The sequence below is a fragment of the Microtus ochrogaster genome (assembly GCF_000317375.1).
Source record: "Microtus ochrogaster isolate Prairie Vole_2 chromosome 6 unlocalized genomic scaffold, MicOch1.0 chr6_random_2, whole genome shotgun sequence".
Taxonomy (NCBI): domain Eukaryota; kingdom Metazoa; phylum Chordata; class Mammalia; order Rodentia; family Cricetidae; genus Microtus; species Microtus ochrogaster.
Window position 1 is genome coordinate 12,986,094 of NW_004949095.1, and position 18,682 is coordinate 13,004,775.

General features: G+C 36.4%; 1 protein-coding gene across 2 annotated transcripts in view; it reads left to right on the forward strand.

Moving 5' to 3' along the window:
• Positions 1–2,998: 2,998 nt before the first annotated feature.
• The window catches only part of Kifap3 (kinesin associated protein 3), a 147,674-nt gene continuing 131,990 nt past the window's right edge, over positions 2,999–18,682 (forward strand). For both annotated transcript variants that reach the window (XM_005363986.3, XM_005363985.3), the window contains exons 1-4: positions 2,999–3,232; positions 12,198–12,329; positions 16,089–16,243; positions 18,328–18,383. In XM_005363986.3, coding sequence (XP_005364043.1) covers positions 3,201–3,232; positions 12,198–12,329; positions 16,089–16,243; positions 18,328–18,383 — 375 coding nt within the window. In that variant the 5' untranslated portion in view covers positions 2,999–3,200. The remainder of the gene's footprint in view (positions 3,233–12,197; positions 12,330–16,088; positions 16,244–18,327; positions 18,384–18,682) is intronic.

Sequence of the window (18,682 nt, forward strand, 5' to 3'; positions counted from 1 at the left end):
TTTCTGGGCTGAGCAGCTGGAAACAAGCAGCCTCCTACAACAGTGAAAGTGGCTTGCTACATAGTTTGATAAACACGTTCGAATGAGTAGCCATTACCCCAAAGTTTCCAGCAGATTATCTGCAGTCTACCTGCCCTTAGCACATGTCCCATCAAACCACTTGTCTTATTTTCTAGCACAATAGGTCAGCTTTTCTACTTAAGAACTTCTTATGAAAGAAATAAGACATATACTTTTTTCATTTGAAATATTTATATTCTTTTACTCTGATTTATACCAAACATTATCCAACCATTTGGATCAATAGAGGAGTTGTTCATAGTTCTGTCATGAATACTTGTGTACAAGAATTTTCTGAACATCCATTTCATTTTTTTAAATAAAAATACAGGAATAGAATTGTTAAATCTATACAGTAAGTATGTATTTAACTGCTGAAAGTGCCAAACTGTTCTCAAAATGTTTACTGTTTTGCTCTCTCATTGGTGTGTATGGACTTATCAATGCATTCTACTATCTAACAGGTTAATATTATTATAGTGTATTGTAGCAGGCAAAAAAAGATGTTCACACTCCATTCTCCAGAAACTTAAAAACGTGTTCCCTTAGAAGAAAATTTAACAGATTTTATTTAAAAAAAAAAACCTGCTTTCACTTCATGGAGAGCTTGTCTTGAGGCTTCCAAATGGGTCCATGTAAGTTCTTATATGGATAAAATATTTCCTGGCTATGGGAGACCGATATGATGAGGGAAGGATCAGGAAGACATCAGGATGAGAAAGGTTTGGGGTACTAGTTCCGGCTTTGAGACAGAAGGGGCCACGGCAGAGGAGTATGAAGGAATGGCATCGAGCAGATGGGGGAAGGCAGAGACATGGGCAGCCTTGCAGAGCTTTCAGAGAGGAACAAATCTTTTGATGGCATCTTGGCTTTAGCCTAGTAGGACTCATTGGATGCTTCTGACCTGTGGCACTGTAAGCTAATACATGTGTGTTTCAAACTACAAGGTTTGGGGTACTTCCCCACTGAACAGTACTACTAGCAGTGTATGGCACATTTTGCTATATATATATTCACCTGGGTCATTAGTCCTCCTGAAATTAAATTATTTCAAATTGGCCACTCTCCTTATTTCAGAGCCTCATTTATCTTTGTGTGTCTCCATATTTTACACGTAAAAAGTGCCAGTTTTGTATTTCATATTTTATCTTTCCTGGCACAAACTGACAGCTGAGATTTTCTAGTTCATCCCATTTCAGTTTATCTACTCATTGCTGTGGTTTTAGTTTTTCTTTTCAAACCACGATTCATATTCAAATATTAGTTCAGTGCCAAATATGTATAAAAAGAGTGAGCAAAACAGATTATCTGGGACAAAACCTTAAACTGCTTGAATCTTCACTAATTGTTCATTTTAATATATATTACATTTTGATCTTCTAATCTCAGGTATATGGAGGCTTTACATCTTTTTTTCTTTTATGTTGTGGTGTGTTTGTCTGTCACAGGACGCATGTGTAAGTCAGAGGACATCTGCAGAAGTAGGTTCCTAAGCTCTCATAATGTGGGGCCCAAGGATAGAACTCACAACATAAGGAATGGAGGCAGGCGTTGCTACCCAATGACCCATCATGCCAACCTTTATAGAAACTTGAAGCAGTGGTTCTCAACCTTCCTAATGCCAAGACCCTTTTATACAGTTCCTCATGTTGTGGTGACCTCCAACCATAAAATTATTTTCATTGCTACTTCATAACTGTAATTTTGCTACTGTTATGACTCATACTCCAAAGATCTGTTTTCTGATGGTCTTAGGCAGCCCCTGGGAAAGGGTTGTTCAGACCCAGAGGTTGAGAACCACTGCTTTAAAGTAATGTGCCGACTTTTACTACTGTTAAAAATGTTGTGAATGATAATTTGTCCATATTTGCATTAGTCTGAAGAATGAATATTTGAGAAAACACAGAAAATAGCAAGCCTAGTTAGGAGGAACTCTATAGAGGAACTGGTTAGGCAGAGTGTGGATGGAGAAGAAAAGCAAACTAGCAGGACTTTCTCCAGAATTTCGTGACAGTTCAATAAGAAAATTTGATAAACAAATTTGGAGTCTGCTCCAAATTCCTTTCTTGATAGATTGAAAGAATAGTTATGACTTTATAGAAATAGTACAGATAGTGTGAATGGGTGGGACCATAACACATCTTTTTAATGTCTCTCTGGAGTGTATGGGCCATACAGTGTATCAGTATGCTATTTTAACAGAAAGGTCGGTCAGTTTTATAGTAACTCATTTGAAGAAGGGGTGAGTAATAATGTTTACTAGAAGATAGTAAACGAGGGACAGGTTAGAGGAAAGGCTATCTCAAAGCAGAGCAGGTGGCTTGCTACCGCTAAAAAAAGCAGCTCTTTTCGCTACAAATTGTCAGCAATTACCTGCCTTAGAAGAAACGATTACTCGTGAATTTTTGAGTTAAGGTTAATTAGTGGCGATTTAAAGTTCAGAAGTTGGCTTGTTTTGATGAAGGGGGATACTTTCTACATCTATGATTTAAAAGGCTACTTACAAACTTGACCCTAATTCTACCCATCCCATAATTCAAAGTATTTCCACCAGCTAGAACTCGGGGCAATCAAAGCAGAACTTTTCACATGTCCAAAATAGAAGCCCCGTCGTAGAGGTTGTTAGTCAAAGGCTGACCTGATGCCTACAATCAGTTAACTAAAAAGTTAACTGGTTACCCTTGCCTTATTTCACGCTAAGGACTTTGAATTCCAATTTTGGAGATTGCAATGCCTTTTCCTATCCCATCCTGCAGGGGGCAGTGACCAGGAATCTCACTCTTAACCACAGGCTCCCTAATCAGCACCAAGCCCTTCCTGCACTGTTTCTGGGAGCGTCAGATTAGTCGCGGGAGCCAGGGCCTGCAACTGAGCCTGCGCATACTGCAGCAGTCGCGTGCGCGCATGCGCCTTGCGCAGACCTGGGCGGGTCTGGGCTGCTCCAGTGTTTCGGGGGCCCAGGAGCCGTGGGAGGAGCCGGCGGCCTCACCGTGGTAACCGCAGCGCCGCCGCCGCCCAGCCTTGCAGGCCTCGGGACTGTCACCGCCTTGGCTGTGAGGGTACATTGGCCGGGTCCCCGGAAGTAGCCTTCCCAGACTCTCAGACACCCCCATCCTCCCCACGCCGCTACTACCGCCGCCATGCAAGGCGAGGACGCCAGATACCTCAAAAGGTGACGACCCGGGCCCCGCCCTGAACAGGTCCTTAGGCGTTTCCCCACTGTTGTGGGTTGTCACTGGGCAGAGCTAGATGAGAGAAGGGGTGGGGTGCAGAGAAGGAGAAAGAAAGAGAGGGGAAATGATGGGATGGAATGAAAGATGCTGCCCTGAGGGGCGCGAGGTCCCTAATCCACCTTGGCTTTGCGGGGCCCTGACAGCATCAATTGATTTCCTTGCTTCTTTAATTCATATCCGCAGTGAGAGGCAGGTTGGGCTAGGTAAACCCTCTATTTCGTTTGTTCTGGTTTTTGTTTTTCCCCTGACCCATTCTGCTTTTCTCAATAGATGAATCCCATGGGAGCGTGGAAGTGATTTCTGTCACAGCACCAATTTATGTTTTGTTTGAGATTCATAAATCGCAGGGGTTTTGAAATAAAGACGGACGTGGTGGTTTTTACTTCGTGCAAGACTGGCCTGAGATGTTCAGCCAGCTGTTCTTGGTCCACTTCACCCACTTGACTCTCATATTCACAATATAATTTATATAAGAAGTGCATTATTATCAAGACCTTGGCATGAAAGAGCTCCCCATTTTCTACCTTAAGTTTGTGTGGTGTTAACTGTTCCAAAAAAAGAAAGAAAGAAAATTTATAGAGATTCCTTAACTTCTGTCAAAGATAGGGACATCCAGGGTTAAGAATACACCTCTCGCTGGACCAGAGCAAGCGAGCAGTGAACAAATTAAAGGCTAATGTGGGGTCTCTATTTTTAGTTAAAGCTTTGTTGCTGATTACCTACAAAAAGCACATACTTTTTTTTTGACATAATTCATCTAAAATGAGAGCCATAAGGACAAAATACTTTTGAGAGAGAAACCATGTATGTTAGGTGGTGACATGAGCCTAGGTCCTAATATACTTTAATGAGTATATTTTTTCCTTTGCTTGGTAGGGTTCTAGCTGTCACAGAAACACCTTACAAATGTTAGTGGCCTCTTAAACAGAGTCCAATGTTTATAAGATAAATCAACTATACTGCCTTTGCAGGATGGGAAACATAGTCCTTTGTCTTTTTCATTTTCTGTGTTTATGGCAAATGGAGAGACTTTGAGCAGAGATTTGTAAATGGAACACGTGATCATACTTAAGGAGGTAGTGCTCCTTTCCCCACATCATTTTGCTAACAACATGCACACATATACTTTTACCCCCACACCTCCAGGCATATACACGCAAAATTTTTGTCCAGAGCATTAAATTTTCTAATTTCACATTAAACCTGAGTTTATTTTAAAGAAAGTGCTACTATTGTACCATTTTCTGATTTTCATATGCTATGGTTGCTCCATATGCTATGGCGTTGATTTCCTCAGGGTCCTCAGACTAGTGTGGGCGCTCTAAAAATTGCATCATCTAGGAAACAATAAATGCAACTTATCTAGTTCCCATGATGTTTTAAGCTGGAATTAGCATCTGGAAAGGAGTTGAAAGTACTATGTTTAGTTTTATCTAATTTTGACAGAATAAACTTTGCATTACCTTCAGGTTAAATATATGCATGCACACATGGATATCTGAGAGAGATGATTATATGTATATGTATATGATATACAGAGCTAATGGAAAAGGCAGGAACTTGATGGATATGATAAGTATGATGGTTTGTTCAGTTTTTCACATTGTATAATTCTGTTCGACTTATACTGTGCATTGACACTTTATTCCGTTTTTGTAACTGAATAATATTTCATTGCATGGGTATATCATAATCTGATTATTTATGACCCAAGTGTAGAGATATTTAGGTGATTTTTTTTTGCCACTTGCCTATAAATAAAGTTGTTAGGATCTTGACGAGATTTTGTGTGAACACTTCTCTTTATTCATTTTGTACATACATAAGCTTGGGATTGCAGAAGCATGGCATGATTCTATGTTGGGCTCATGGAAGAGCCAACAAAAACTTTCTCAGTGTCTGTACCTTTTATGGTCCCTCTTATTTATGTAGGCTCCAATTTTTCCGCCAATGCCTGTTATCGTCTCTCTTTGTACTGTTCTGTGTGTGTGTTCTATAACTGTAGCTATTCTAGGGGGTATGAAGTGGTGTCTTTCTTTGATTTTGATTTGCATTTCCCTAATAACTAAGTAAGTTGAGCTTCTTTCATATGGCCCTTAGCCATTTGTCTTCCTATTTTAGGAAAAAGTTTTTACTGAAATATATTCTCAATACAGTTTGTAAATATGCAATTTACAAACATTTGTCGCAACCTTTTTTGTCTTTTTACTCTGTTGAATATGTCAAGTGTCAACAATTTTAATTTGTTGAAGACTAATTTATAATAGTTACTGTTGCTTTTGAAAACATATTTATAAGCCATTGCTAAATTTAAGGCCATGAAGCTTTCCTTTATGTTTTATAGTTTTAGCTTTTAAATGTTTGTCTTTTATGCAATTGAGTTAATTATTGTATATGGCACTTAAGAATATCTAATTTGGGGGCTGGAGAGAGGGCTCAGCGGTTAAGAACACTGGCTGCTCTTCCAGAGGTTCCAAGTTCAATTCCCAGTAACCACATGGTGACTCACAACCATTCATAATGAGATCTGGATCTCTCTTCTGGCCTGCAGGCATACATGCAAACAGAACACTGTATAAATCATGAATAAATAAATAAATAAATAAATAAATAAATAAATAAAACGGGCTATGATGCTTCAGGCCTTTAATCCCAGCACTAGGCTACAAAGCGAGTTCCAAGACAGCCAGGACTGTTCCACAGAGAAATCTTGTCTCAAAAATAAATATATAAATATATGTATCTCATTTTTTTTAAAAAAAGCAAAACAGGATTAAATAAAGTCAGCTAAAAGTAGGAGCACAAAAGGTGGAGCAAACAACTAGTTGGCAGGACGTGAACATAAGATTATTAAGAAAAACCTTATGAGTACAGGGGAGTCAGGAGGGTGAATAGAGAGGTGCACAGGAATTAGAAAGGAGACTCATTCTTTGAGTTGGACAAGGGGAGGCTTCTGGGACATCGGCTGAGGAGGAAAGTCAGCTGGTGCTTTCTCTGCTAATAAAAAAAAGTTACAAGCAAAACTCTCACACATATAAAATCTTCAAAAATATATGGAAAAGAATATCTTATCTTGGCATCATTTGTCAAGGACATTGTTCTTTTTCTCCGTTGATATGAGCATCCTTATTAAAAATTGACTATAAAGGTAGGTGTTTGTCCCTGCACTGCCAATCCTAATGTCTACTCATCAACAGGTCTACTATGTGTGTCTCTTTGTGCTAGTAACTCTTACTGCCTAAACGGGGAGCTTTTCCGTTGACACGTGTGAGTCCTACAACTTTGTTATTCTTTATTAAGCTTATGTTAATATTTAGAGTCTTTTGTTTCCATGTGAAATTTAGTGTTGTCTTTCCGTCTCTGACAAAAACGGCTGTCGGGACTTTGATAGTGGTTCTATTGACTCCATGAATCATCTAAGGGAAATAGTGCTATCTAAAAAATTAATTATCCAGCCCTTGAACATAGGATGGCTTTCCCTTTTTTAAAATTTCTTATTAATTTCTTTAACTTTTAAGAGTTTTAAGTGTTGAGTCTCCCTACTTTCATTTATTTGTAAACAGATCTATTTGTTGTTATGGGAAATTGAATTTTTTTGAATTTAGTTTTTAAATTTTTAATTACTATCAATAAAAAGACAATTTACTTTTAAACATACAACTTTGCTGAGTATGTTTATTAACTTAAACAATTTTGTGTAGTTTTTAGAATATAAAAATGAAATAATTTCATTACAGATGGATATAATTTATTTCTTATTTTCAAATCTGGATTCTTTTTACTTCTTTTTTTTCTCTTTTTTCTTTCTTTTTACTTCTTTACATAGGTCTCATTAGGTTCAAATCTCTAGGATATTTGAAATAGAAATGGTGAAACTGAACATTGCCATGTTTGTGATTTTAAAATAGGTGTTTCTCATCATTAAGTATGACATTAACTAGAGAATTTTCATTCATGCTTTGTATCATATGGAGGGGGTTTTCCTTTATTCCTTACCAATTTCTGAATGAAGAATTTGTTTTGTTTATGCAATTGAAGAAGACTGTGACTTGCAACGGCCTTAGCACATTGATTACATTCAACGTGTTTCTATCCAGTATGTGTTCTATGCAATTGAAGATTACTGTGACATGCAAAGGCCTTACAACACTGATAACATTCATAGGGATTCCTTCTCTCCATTATGTTTTCTTTTATACAATTGAAGACTATTTTGATATGCAAAGGCCTTTCACATTGATTACATTCATAGGGTTTCTCTCCAGTATGTGTTCTTTTTTTATTATTTATTAATTATTTATTAATGATTTCTGCCTCCTCCCCGCCACCACCTCCCATTTCCCTCCCGCTCCCCCAGTCAAGTCCTCCTCCCTCTTCAGCCCAAAGAGCAATCAGGGTTCCCTGACCTGTGGGAAGTCCAAGGACCACCCACCTCCTCCAGGTCTAGTGAGGTGAGCATCCAAACTGCCTAGGCTCCCACAAAGCCAGTACGTGCAGTAGGATCAAAAACCCATTGCCATTGTTCTGAGTTCTCAGTAGTCCTCACATTCTAGAAAGAAACCCTATGATCATAATCATTTTGGTAAGGCCTTTGCAAAACACAGTCATCTTCAAATGTACAAAGGATCACAGAGTAAAGAGAACCCCTATGAATGTAGTCAGTGTGGTTAGGCCTTTGGACACCACTGTACTCTTCAAGATAATAAAAGAACAAACTTTTATTGTGTAGTGTAGGGAAACTTTATGAATGTATATCAGTAGAAGGAAGACTTTTCACATCTTATTCACCTTCAGATGCATAAAAGAACACAGACTGGAGAGATTATTGTCAATGGAATCTGTGGTAAATCCTTTGTCACAATCATCTGCAAATACATAAAATAAACCATCTTTTAGGCAAAAAAGAATTTGTTTTTATAAAATGGGCTTTCTATGTCAGTTGAGATAATCATTTACTATTTTTCTTCATTTTATTAATAAGTTGAACTCCTTGAGTAATATCGCATGGTCTTTTAATGTGCTGCAGATTCTGCTGGCTAGCACTCTGAAAATATTCCCAGCTGTGTTCTTCAGGAATGTTAGTCTACAACTTTTGTAATATCTTTGTCTCACTTTGGAATGTAATGTATTGTAAAGTGTTTTCTGTCTCCTCTTATTTTTTGGAGGATCTTAAGAAGGATGGGGTGTTTATTTTTCTTTATAAGTACAAACGTTTGTTGATGCAATCCTTGCTTAGGTCTTGTTTAGGCAATAAGATAAGGTCTCACTTCCTTGGACAGAAATTCTCTGTAGATCAGGATGACGTAGAACTCATAGAGATTTGCCAGTCCTCTGCATCCTGAGTGCTAGAATAAAGTTGTATGCCACAATGCCTGGCTTTTTGATCTTTTTAAACAATCAACATTTATTTCTTCTTCATTTATTGTTTCTATAAACTCTAGTTGTTTTTCCTTAGCCTTTTCTAGCTTCTTGAGGTGTAAAATTGAATTACATCTTTATATATATTACATTCTCTCTCTTCTCTCTTCTCTCTTCCCAGTCCTTCCCCCCACCTCATTTGTTCCCACCCCCTCCAATCCACTTCTCTTCCATTTCTGTTTAAGAAATGACAGGTATCCTGCAAGTAGCAGCAAAACATGGCATATCAAGTTTCAGTAAGTCTAAGCACCTCCCCATGTATTAAGGCTGGGCAGGATGACCCAGTATGGAGAGTAGGGTCTCAAAAGCCAGTTAAAAGAGTCTGAGCAGCCTCTGTTCTCACTGTTAGGAGTCCCACAGGAAGATCAACCCACACAATTGTAACATATATTCAAAGTGCCTACATCAGTCCGGTGCAGGCTCCCTAGTTGCTGGTTCAGTGGCTTTTCTGTTTAGCTACATAGTTACCTTTATCAGTTTTTTTTTTGTTTTTTTTTTGTTTTTTTTTGTTTTTTTTGGTTTTTCGAAACAGGGTTTCTCAGTGGCTTTGGAGCCTGTCTTGGAACTAGCTCTGTAGACCAGGCTGGTCTGGAACTCACAGAGATCCGCCTGCCTCTGCCTCCCGAGTGCTGGGATTAAAGGCGTGCGCCCCTGGGATTAAAGGCGTGCACCACCATCGCCTGGCTATCAGTTTTCTTTACTTTCTCATTTAGTTTTAATTTATTACCTAGTTCACTCCAGGCCAAAGGATTCTAATAAATATTTCTGTGGCTTCAATTGTAATAAATATAAATATATTTCTAAGCTAGGTTATCATCTTTGGGTGCAGTTCTCTGGTACTTATGTACAAAGTAGTGTTACTAAGAAGGCATTTTCAGGCAGTTAAAAGATATCGATTTAGTAAAAGGATGCTGTAAATAAAAAATTCAATAATTTTATCAAATTAAGAAATGAGATAAAATATTTGAGAGATAATCATCTCAGAAGTTAGACATTCCTCATATGTTGTAAATGCTATGTTCAATTCTGTTTGACAGTTTAGCATTTAAAGTAAAATCATTCATCTTATAAAAGTAAAAATAGAATAAAGTATAAATATAAATTTTAATGAGGTACATCCATTGTAAAAACAATTTTAGGGGCTAGATAGTTGGCTCAACAGTTAAAAGTTCTTGATGCTCTTGCAGAGGACACCAGTTGAGTCCTCAGCACCCACATAGTGGCTCATAACCCACTGTAACTCCAGTTAGAGGGGACCTGACACCCACTTTGAGTCTCTGCCGATTTTAAGTACATACATAGGCACATACAAACACCCATGCACATAAAATATAAACAAAATATTTTCTGACAAAAAAAAATGCTCACATGGAATCCCAGCAGAATCCTACCGTATTTTCAAACACGGTTTGCAATCAGTCCTTCTTAAATTATTCAAAAAGAGAAGGCACACTGCAAAACTCCTTCTGAGAAGCCAGTACCATTCTAATACCCAAACTAGTTAAGGCACAGCTGCAGCAACAAAAAGAAAACTATAAGCCAATATCCTATGAGCACAGATTGAAAATCCTCATTAAAATGCTTATGAATTTAATATAGGCTTATATCCAAAAGATTATATACCATATAACCACAGGAACCATTCACCATGAATTGATGTAATAAGTTACATAAATGAACTTAAATATTAAATGATTATCTCAATTGATGAAGAAAAGGCCTTCAATGAATTCTTTCATGCCATTTTGATAAATGGCTTAGAGAAAATACTGGAAAATACCTATCTGAGGATGATAAAAGCTATATATGAGAAACCCGCAGCCAGCAGCATCTTAAATAGAGAAAATCTTTAAGCAGGCAAACTGAAATCAGGAATGAGACAGGGCTGTCCTCAATCCTCACCTCTTTTCAATACACTGCTCAATGTACCAGCTGGAGCACTGCATCAAGAAAAAGAAAGTAAAGGGCTACAAGCAGGGGAAAAAAAGAAGTCAAACTATCCTTATTTGCTGATGGTACAATATTACACATAAGAAACCCCAAAAATTTCACCAGAAATATTCTAGAAACAATCAACAATCTCAGCAAAGTGACAGGATAAGAATCCATTCGCAAAAATCAAGAGCTTTTCTATACACCAACAACAAACATACAAAAAAGAAATCATAGATATACTCCCATTCACAGTAACCCCAGAGAAAATAAAATCTCCAGGAAGGACTTCTACAATGAAAACCTTAAATCTCTGAAGAAAGAGATGGAGACATACTGGGCAATGGCAGAACATCCATGCTCATGGAGTGGTACAATTAATATTGTGAAAATGACTACCAAAAACTGTTTACAGATTCAGAGCAATCCCAATCAAAACTCGATGTCATTCTTCACAAAAGTAGAAAAGCAGGAACTATACTAAAATTTGTTTTGAACAATAAAAAACCCTGGATAGCCAAAGCAATATTTAGCAAAAAGTGCAGTGTTGGATGGATTGCTGTTAGAGATTACAAGATACAGTACAGAGCCATCAGATAAAATCTACGTGGCACCAGCACAAAAACAGACATGTAGATCAGTGTTACAAAATGGAAGACCCAAACATGGGTACAGTGCAAGTAACTATAACCATCTCATATTTGACAAAATGTCAAAATCAGACCCTGGAGAAAAATTGAATCTTCAACAAGTGGTACTAGGAAAAACTGGATGCTCTACATATATAAGAATGAAATTAGACCCATATCTATCACCTTGCAGAGAAACTAATTTCACATGGATCAAAGGCCTAAATATGAAACCTGGAGCACTGGATATGCTAGAATAAAACACACACACACATGGTATATAAACGGCATATGTATAGGAAAGGACTTTCTGAATATGATCCATTTATCCAGGAATTAAGGCCTACAATTGACAAGTGGGGCTTCATAAAACTAAAAGACTTCTTCACAACTAAAATAATTGAGTGAAGAAGAAGCTCACAGAATGGGAGAGAATCTTTGTGAGTTATCCTCGATAGAGGATTAATATCAGAATATATGGAGAAATGGGAAACTTAAGAAAAAACATGACTCATTCGAAAAATGGGCTATGGATTTGAACATTGAGTTTTTAGAAGGAGATCTAAAAATGACTAAGAAATATCTCCCCAAAATGTTAATTATCCCCAGCAATTAGGGAAATGCAAATCAAAATGGCTGTGATAAAAAGCTCATTTTAGTCAGAACCATCCTCTGCAAAGACAATTTTAATTATAAATGTTTCACTTGCGTTTATACATGGTTCTTTGGGTAAATACATATTTTTTTCAAGGTAAGACTATTCATGAAGATATGTTCTGCTGGGCCAGGAAATACATACTTGTCCCAGACTCACAGAATGTGATTAGATGGCATGTGTCAGTCTCACCCTCATGTTTTAGACATAAACTGTGTGAAAATTATGGCTGTTCTGTGAGATTTTAATGTACTTTTTATATTTTTGTAGGAAAGTTAAAGGGGGAAATATTGATGTCCATCCATCAGAAAAAGCTCTCATCGTTCAGTATGAAGTGGAAGCTACCATTCTTGGAGAAATGGGGGATCCCATGTTGGGGGAGAGAAAGGAATGTCAAAAAATGTAAGTTTTCTTCATTTGTATACATCTTTAAAATAGGGGACTTTATATAAACTTTATACAAATCTAATATTTTAATCTTTATAGGTAGTAAATATTTATGGAACACTTCTAGACAGACTTTATCTTAGTCAATGAAAGATTACATTAGACTATATAAATATGGAATATATTCTAGAGAAAGTAATATTTTTGAAATGCTAAGTGAAATTAATCACATAAGCTACATTTATATAGGAACTTTTTGCTCAATTTGGAAAATCTAAGTATTACAATCCTGTATCCTTTTCCCCCTAGAATTGCTGGGAGTGGTTTGATGTTCAGATGTTCCCAAATGGGGCACAGATCTTTAATTAGTCCTTGAAAGCAACCTAGTCCTCTGAAAAATGCTAGTAATAAGAGTGCTTTTAGGTCCTCTGGTGTCCTACTTCTTTTCCTTCTTGGTTTTGAGAGAGTCCCTCAGAAACTGTCCTTTTTTCATCATTTTGCAGTTTTCTGCTAATTATCTTACCTTCCTCCTATAGTTTTATGGTAAAATGAAATGAAAATGAAATTTATGCCCTGGCAATGCTGAAGCATATGTGGGCAGCCCATATATGGTGGTTTTGTTGAACTTGTTCATATTGGGTTTCAGGGTCTAAGTTGATGAGGACGACTGGCCAGGTCTCTTCCTCAAGAGGGCACCAGATCTCTTTACAGATGGTGTGAGCCACCATGTGGTTGCTGGGAATTGAACTTAGGACATTTGGAAGAGCAGACAATACTCTTAACTGTTGAGCCATCTCTCCATCCCCATAGTTTTATGGTAGTAGAGAAGATTTGATATCACTTAATGTTCACCCTCAGCCCTCTCCCAGCTACACAGTGTTGATTTGGTAATTAGTCAGAAATCATTTCTACTTGTGCCATGTTTGGAATTAAGTGTGTTCGAGCTACTAGGAATGCATGTGATGGTGCCACTTTAAGTATAAGCATTGACTCCAAGTCCTTAAACACTCTGGGGATGTTTCTTCCCCACAAAGAACATTGTTTCCCATCGAGATATTTTAGGTTGTCACTATAAGATGGTCACATTTTCATCTAAGAGGTGGAATACAAGTACTATATGTGCACAATCGCCTCCTACAAGAAACACTTATTAAGCCTGAATTTCAGTAATGCTATAGTTGAAATCCCTGGCTTGCTTCACCCTACAAAGAGAAAGTGCTTAGTGTCTCATTTTACTGTCTTCATTGGTTTTTCTGTCGGGATCAGGAGACTGACATTAGTGGCTCATGATGATAAATGAATCCTCGAGACCATACAAGACACTGAAGAATATGTGTGCATTCTCACACTGCAGTCCAGCTCACCCTTTTAGTCTTTCTCTCTCCATTCTTTTCTGTTTGTCATTCCTTACCTGAGACTATAAGACTTGAGCATTCATGAAAATCTCTTGATATTTCAATATTAGATTTCCTAAAGAAAAGCTGTCTTTAACTTTATAATCTCAAAATCTGAACTTCAGGAGAGGAATTTAATTTTTAGCTTTTAATAGATGTTGGGTGCCTAACAAAAGTACATATGCTGATTAAAACCAGGTGAGTAATCAAAACTGTCATGTTCAGAAACAGAAAAAATGAAATTATCCCTTTAATAGATGCAGGTTTTAGGAGACTAACACCGCAACTAACATGGCTTCAGTCAGCTCAGGCTGAACTGGATTGCTAATGTACATGTTGCTACAAAAGAGACACACAAGAGATTTAAAAATCTGTGCATATTAGAACAGTCAAGAATCATGTCACACCCATTATAATGGCTAAGGCCTCTAAGACTGGCAACAGCAGATACTGGCAGTTATCTAAACAAAGGCTCATATAATATCCAGTAATCATGTTTTTAGATATTTACTCAAATGTGTTAAAAATTTATGTCTATACAAAAGTCTACACATATATTTATAGACACTTTATACAAAATACCTAATAATTGAAAGCAACCAAAATATGACCAATAGTGAGTGGATCAACTTTGGCACCACCATATCATGAAGCATTATCCAAGAATGTAAAGAAATGAATTAGTAAGCACACAAAGACATGGAGGGACCCTACAAAAGAAGTCAGTCTGGAAAGTTTATATACTATGCAATTCCAACTGCCTGACATTAATGGAGGAGACAAAACTGTAAGTATAATAAAGAAGTTAGAGGTTACCATGGGCAAAAGATAGGACTTTTTAGAACAATAAACTTCTATGTATAACGCTATAATGATTGATACATAATTTATAAAAACTCATAGAACATATAATGAATGCTAATATAAGCTCTGGCCCTCAGTTAATAATTAAATGTATCAATATTAGTTCCTAGCTTACATTAGGGTTCACTCCTTATGTTCGTGAGTTTTGATAAAGATAGTAAATATGCTGTACAGGCAAGATGCTAATTGTAAAAGAAGCACACAGTAGAAACTGGGAGAGAGGTGAGTGTATTCTCTCTGTAATTTGTGAACATTATTTCTAGAAAACTAATCTGCTCTAAAAGCCTAAAACAAATTTGAAGGTATGCTTATTGAGTTTCATTTTTGTTTTGTTTGGGATAGAGTCTCATTGTATAGCCCAGGCTGGTCTTGAGCTCACCGGTTCTTCTGCTTCAGGTTTCCTTCCAAGTGCTGGAACTGGGTTTTCCTATCATGCCCAGGTATTGATGTAGTTTCTCCTGTATCTCTTCTCAATCAAATTTATTGACAAATTTTCTGAGTTTTTGTTAAAATTGAATAAAGAGATGTCTTTGGGGTTATTTCTGTGGACTATCCTTGCTACATCTGCCTTTTAATGTTCAGCTAAAATTGTCCAAAGTAAAATCAGTGATTTTAAACACTTAAAAGTTGTCAACAACAAAATGAATAGATTTAAGACAGAATAGGTAAAGAGTGTTATTCTAGAAAATTTAAGCTGGGAAGGATATCTAATTCAAGCTAACACTGGATTCAGCAGAAGTCATCTATGAATACTGACTTCACAGATGCTATGTTCAAAATATTTCTCTGGATTCTTTTTCACTTATCCCTGTAGTAGCCTGCTATTTTCCTACAAAAATTAGCTATCTTCACAAGGAAACAATTCTATGCAGTGGGTACTTTGGCTTTTTTTCCTACTGAGTATGAGTCTTGTATAGGAGCATTTACTTAACAGTCCTGATTTTATGTTTTCCTAGTTGTCACTCATGCCATGGGTCCATGTAAACAGGCTGGTGTGTTCCTCTGCACAGTCTTTTCTTCCTTTTCACTAGGACAGACTCCCAGTGATTGTCCTGGACTCAGTTAAGAGGAAGGAATGGCAGAGTACCTCAGAGTTTACAGTACTTGCCTAGCAAGTGGCAGGTTCTAATTCCAGAACAAGTAAAGAAAAGTTGGAAAATGTTGTCATGTTTAAGTATAAATGACATCATTTCTGACAGTATGTATTTCATATTTAGTAATAAGTAAAGACTGTGTTTTTACATCAGAAGTACTGCTTCAAACAGGGATTAGGGATATCTCGTCCAGAAAGTCTTAAAAGATTTATGTTGCTTTTACTACCTTTTTATGCAGCTCACAGGAAATGATTGCCTTGAATTTATATAAGCCTAATTGTATCAAATTATTACTTTAATAAGGTTCAATGGCTATATAGGTATAGACTATGTGTAATCTATAAATTATCTTAAAATAGTATTTTTGAATCTGTCATGTACTTTCTATAATATCTGAATTGGGAATTTGGATGTGCTTGCAGCATTCGTCTGAAGAGTCTCAATGCTAACACAGATATCACCTCTCTGGCCCGAAAAGTAGTTGAAGAATGTAAACTCATTCATCCCTCAAAGCTGAATGAGGTAGAGCAGCTGCTGTACTATCTACAGAACCGCCGTGATTCGTTGTCAGGAAAAGGTGAGTGGAAGGAGGTAGGGTTTTAAATGTAACACCAAAGGCGGCCTTCACAAATATTATGTTTACTTTGTAAATAGATGTGTAGTATAAAAATACATAGTTATAGCTGGGCAATGATGCGCCTTTAATCCCAGCACTCAGGAGGCAGAGGCTGGCAGATATCTGTGAGTTCAAGGCCAGCCTGTTTTATAGAGTGAATTCCAGGACAAGCTCCAAAGCTACAGAGAAACCCTGTCTCGAAAAACCAAAACAAGTAAGCAAACAAACAAATCTAGTTATGAAAACTGTATTCATTTTGGTTGTGAGTTCTTACCAGTGCTAGGATAACCAGATGTACTTGTTTCCTGAATTGGAGGTTTTCTGCTTCTACATGCAGTGGTCAGACTCTGTTTCACTGTGTGTGCACATGCACACGTATGCTGAAATAAGGAGATAAGTCTGTCATCATGGTAGTAGACTAATAAAAGGCACATTGAAGGCAGAGATCTTCTCTTTTCTAATTAGACTTATTTTTTCTAAATTTCTGGTTTATACATCATTTATAACTTTAGTGAATTACTTATTTCAAGTTTTAATATACATATGAGAGATGTCTCTTGCTTTAGATAACCCTGGGATATTACTCTCAGAAATTTTCCTAAGAAAAGTATCACATTTCTTTTATCATTGTCTTTATTGTTGTCATTTTCCTGTTCTCAACTCCTTCATGAAAGAACTGTACCATTAATGTTTTAGAACTCAGGAAATATAGAAGATATTTTCAAATAAAAAGGTTATCCCAATGGATTATTGAATGTTAGTGATTAGAATATATGAAAAAGAACTGTGAAAAGTGTTCATTATATATGGATAAAATAATTCAAGTCAGTATTAGTCTCTCTCTCTGCACATTAGTAGTTGAAGGTATATAATATGTTTTACTGCATATTAAAACTATACTTGTCTAAATGATCAAGATGTTTATAACTTTTTACTGTGATAATGTAGAGCCAGAAGCCTCCCCCTAATGAGATGGCAGGAGGGACTGTAGTAAACTGTGGCACAGTGATTCATCACTTCAGTGATTTCTTTTTCTTTGCCAGTCAGAACTACTGTTTATTTTATTTAAAATTAAAAATAATTTTAACTAAAATTTTTTTTTGACACAGAGTTTACCTTCTGATGATATGCCCTTACTGCTTATGGATAATGCCCCTGGAAGTGGAAATGGTTGATTCCTTTCCAATTCTGTACTGTGTCTCTTTGGAAGAGTATGCTGTCCTGACATTTTTATTGTCAACAGTGTGTTTCTCATTTTCCATCACTCATACTTCATAGCAGTATTTCTTTTTGTAGCATGTATTAATTGTGTGAAACTGTGGTTTTCATTAGGACAGTTTGATACATGAATGTAGAGTTCATATTTACTTCCAGCATTCTTGCTGATCCCCTTCTTCTAAATTGTCCCCTGTAATGGCCAAGTCTTTTATATCCATATTGATTTGCTAATTGTACAGTTTTTTATTTTTTCTAATTTATTTAATTTCCTTTCTAATTTATTATTGATTTAATGCATTGTTTCTGTTTAAAATATAAAAATATGCTTTTAACTGACTAGAGTAATAAATGTGTTCAGTACGTTTGAATGCCTCCTTGGGAATAAATGAAGATTAAGCTGATGTAAATATCAAAAATTCGTCTTTTAATTTATGTCCTTTAACTTTTCGGACAAAAATCATTCATTCTTAGTTACTTTAGCTTATAATTTAGCTACTATTTCTTACTCCTCCTGTGTTAACGTTAGTTTTCATGTTCATCATTTTTGTATTACTTACACTATTTTCTTTGCCTTATTGATTTATGCTTTCCCATCTTAAAAGAAGTATAATTTTGTCACAGATTTTGTTAGTTTTCGTTCTCCTTAATAGCATCATTAGAACAAATAGCTGATTTTTACATGGAAATATTTTATGCACTGAAAAAAATTTCATCAAATATTTAGTTTTATACCCCCAGGTTAGGCAGCATTAATCTCAACTACTGAAAATAATTACTCCCAAACCTTTAAAACCTAATTCTTAGGATTTTTAAAATCTTTTTTACAGAAAAAAAAGAAAAATCAAGCAAGCCTAAAGATCCACCTCCTTTTGAAGGGATGGAGGTAAGACCATGAGAATTCTGATCTGTTCAACAAAACACTACAGACATCACCTTTCCTTTCAGTATTGCATTTGGCCATGTTCAGAAGTAGAATTTTAAATGGTTCACTTTAGAGATACCTTAAAAAGGCATCTTATTTGATCAATGCTTAATTGATTAAAACAAAAAATTGTTGGTAGTGCTGTTTAACACATTTTAATTTTATTAAAGCAAGTAGCAAAAATATTCTCAACATTTTGGAATAAGCTTTTTTTTTTTTTTTTGGATTTTTTTGAGACAGGGTTTCTCTGTGGCTTTGGA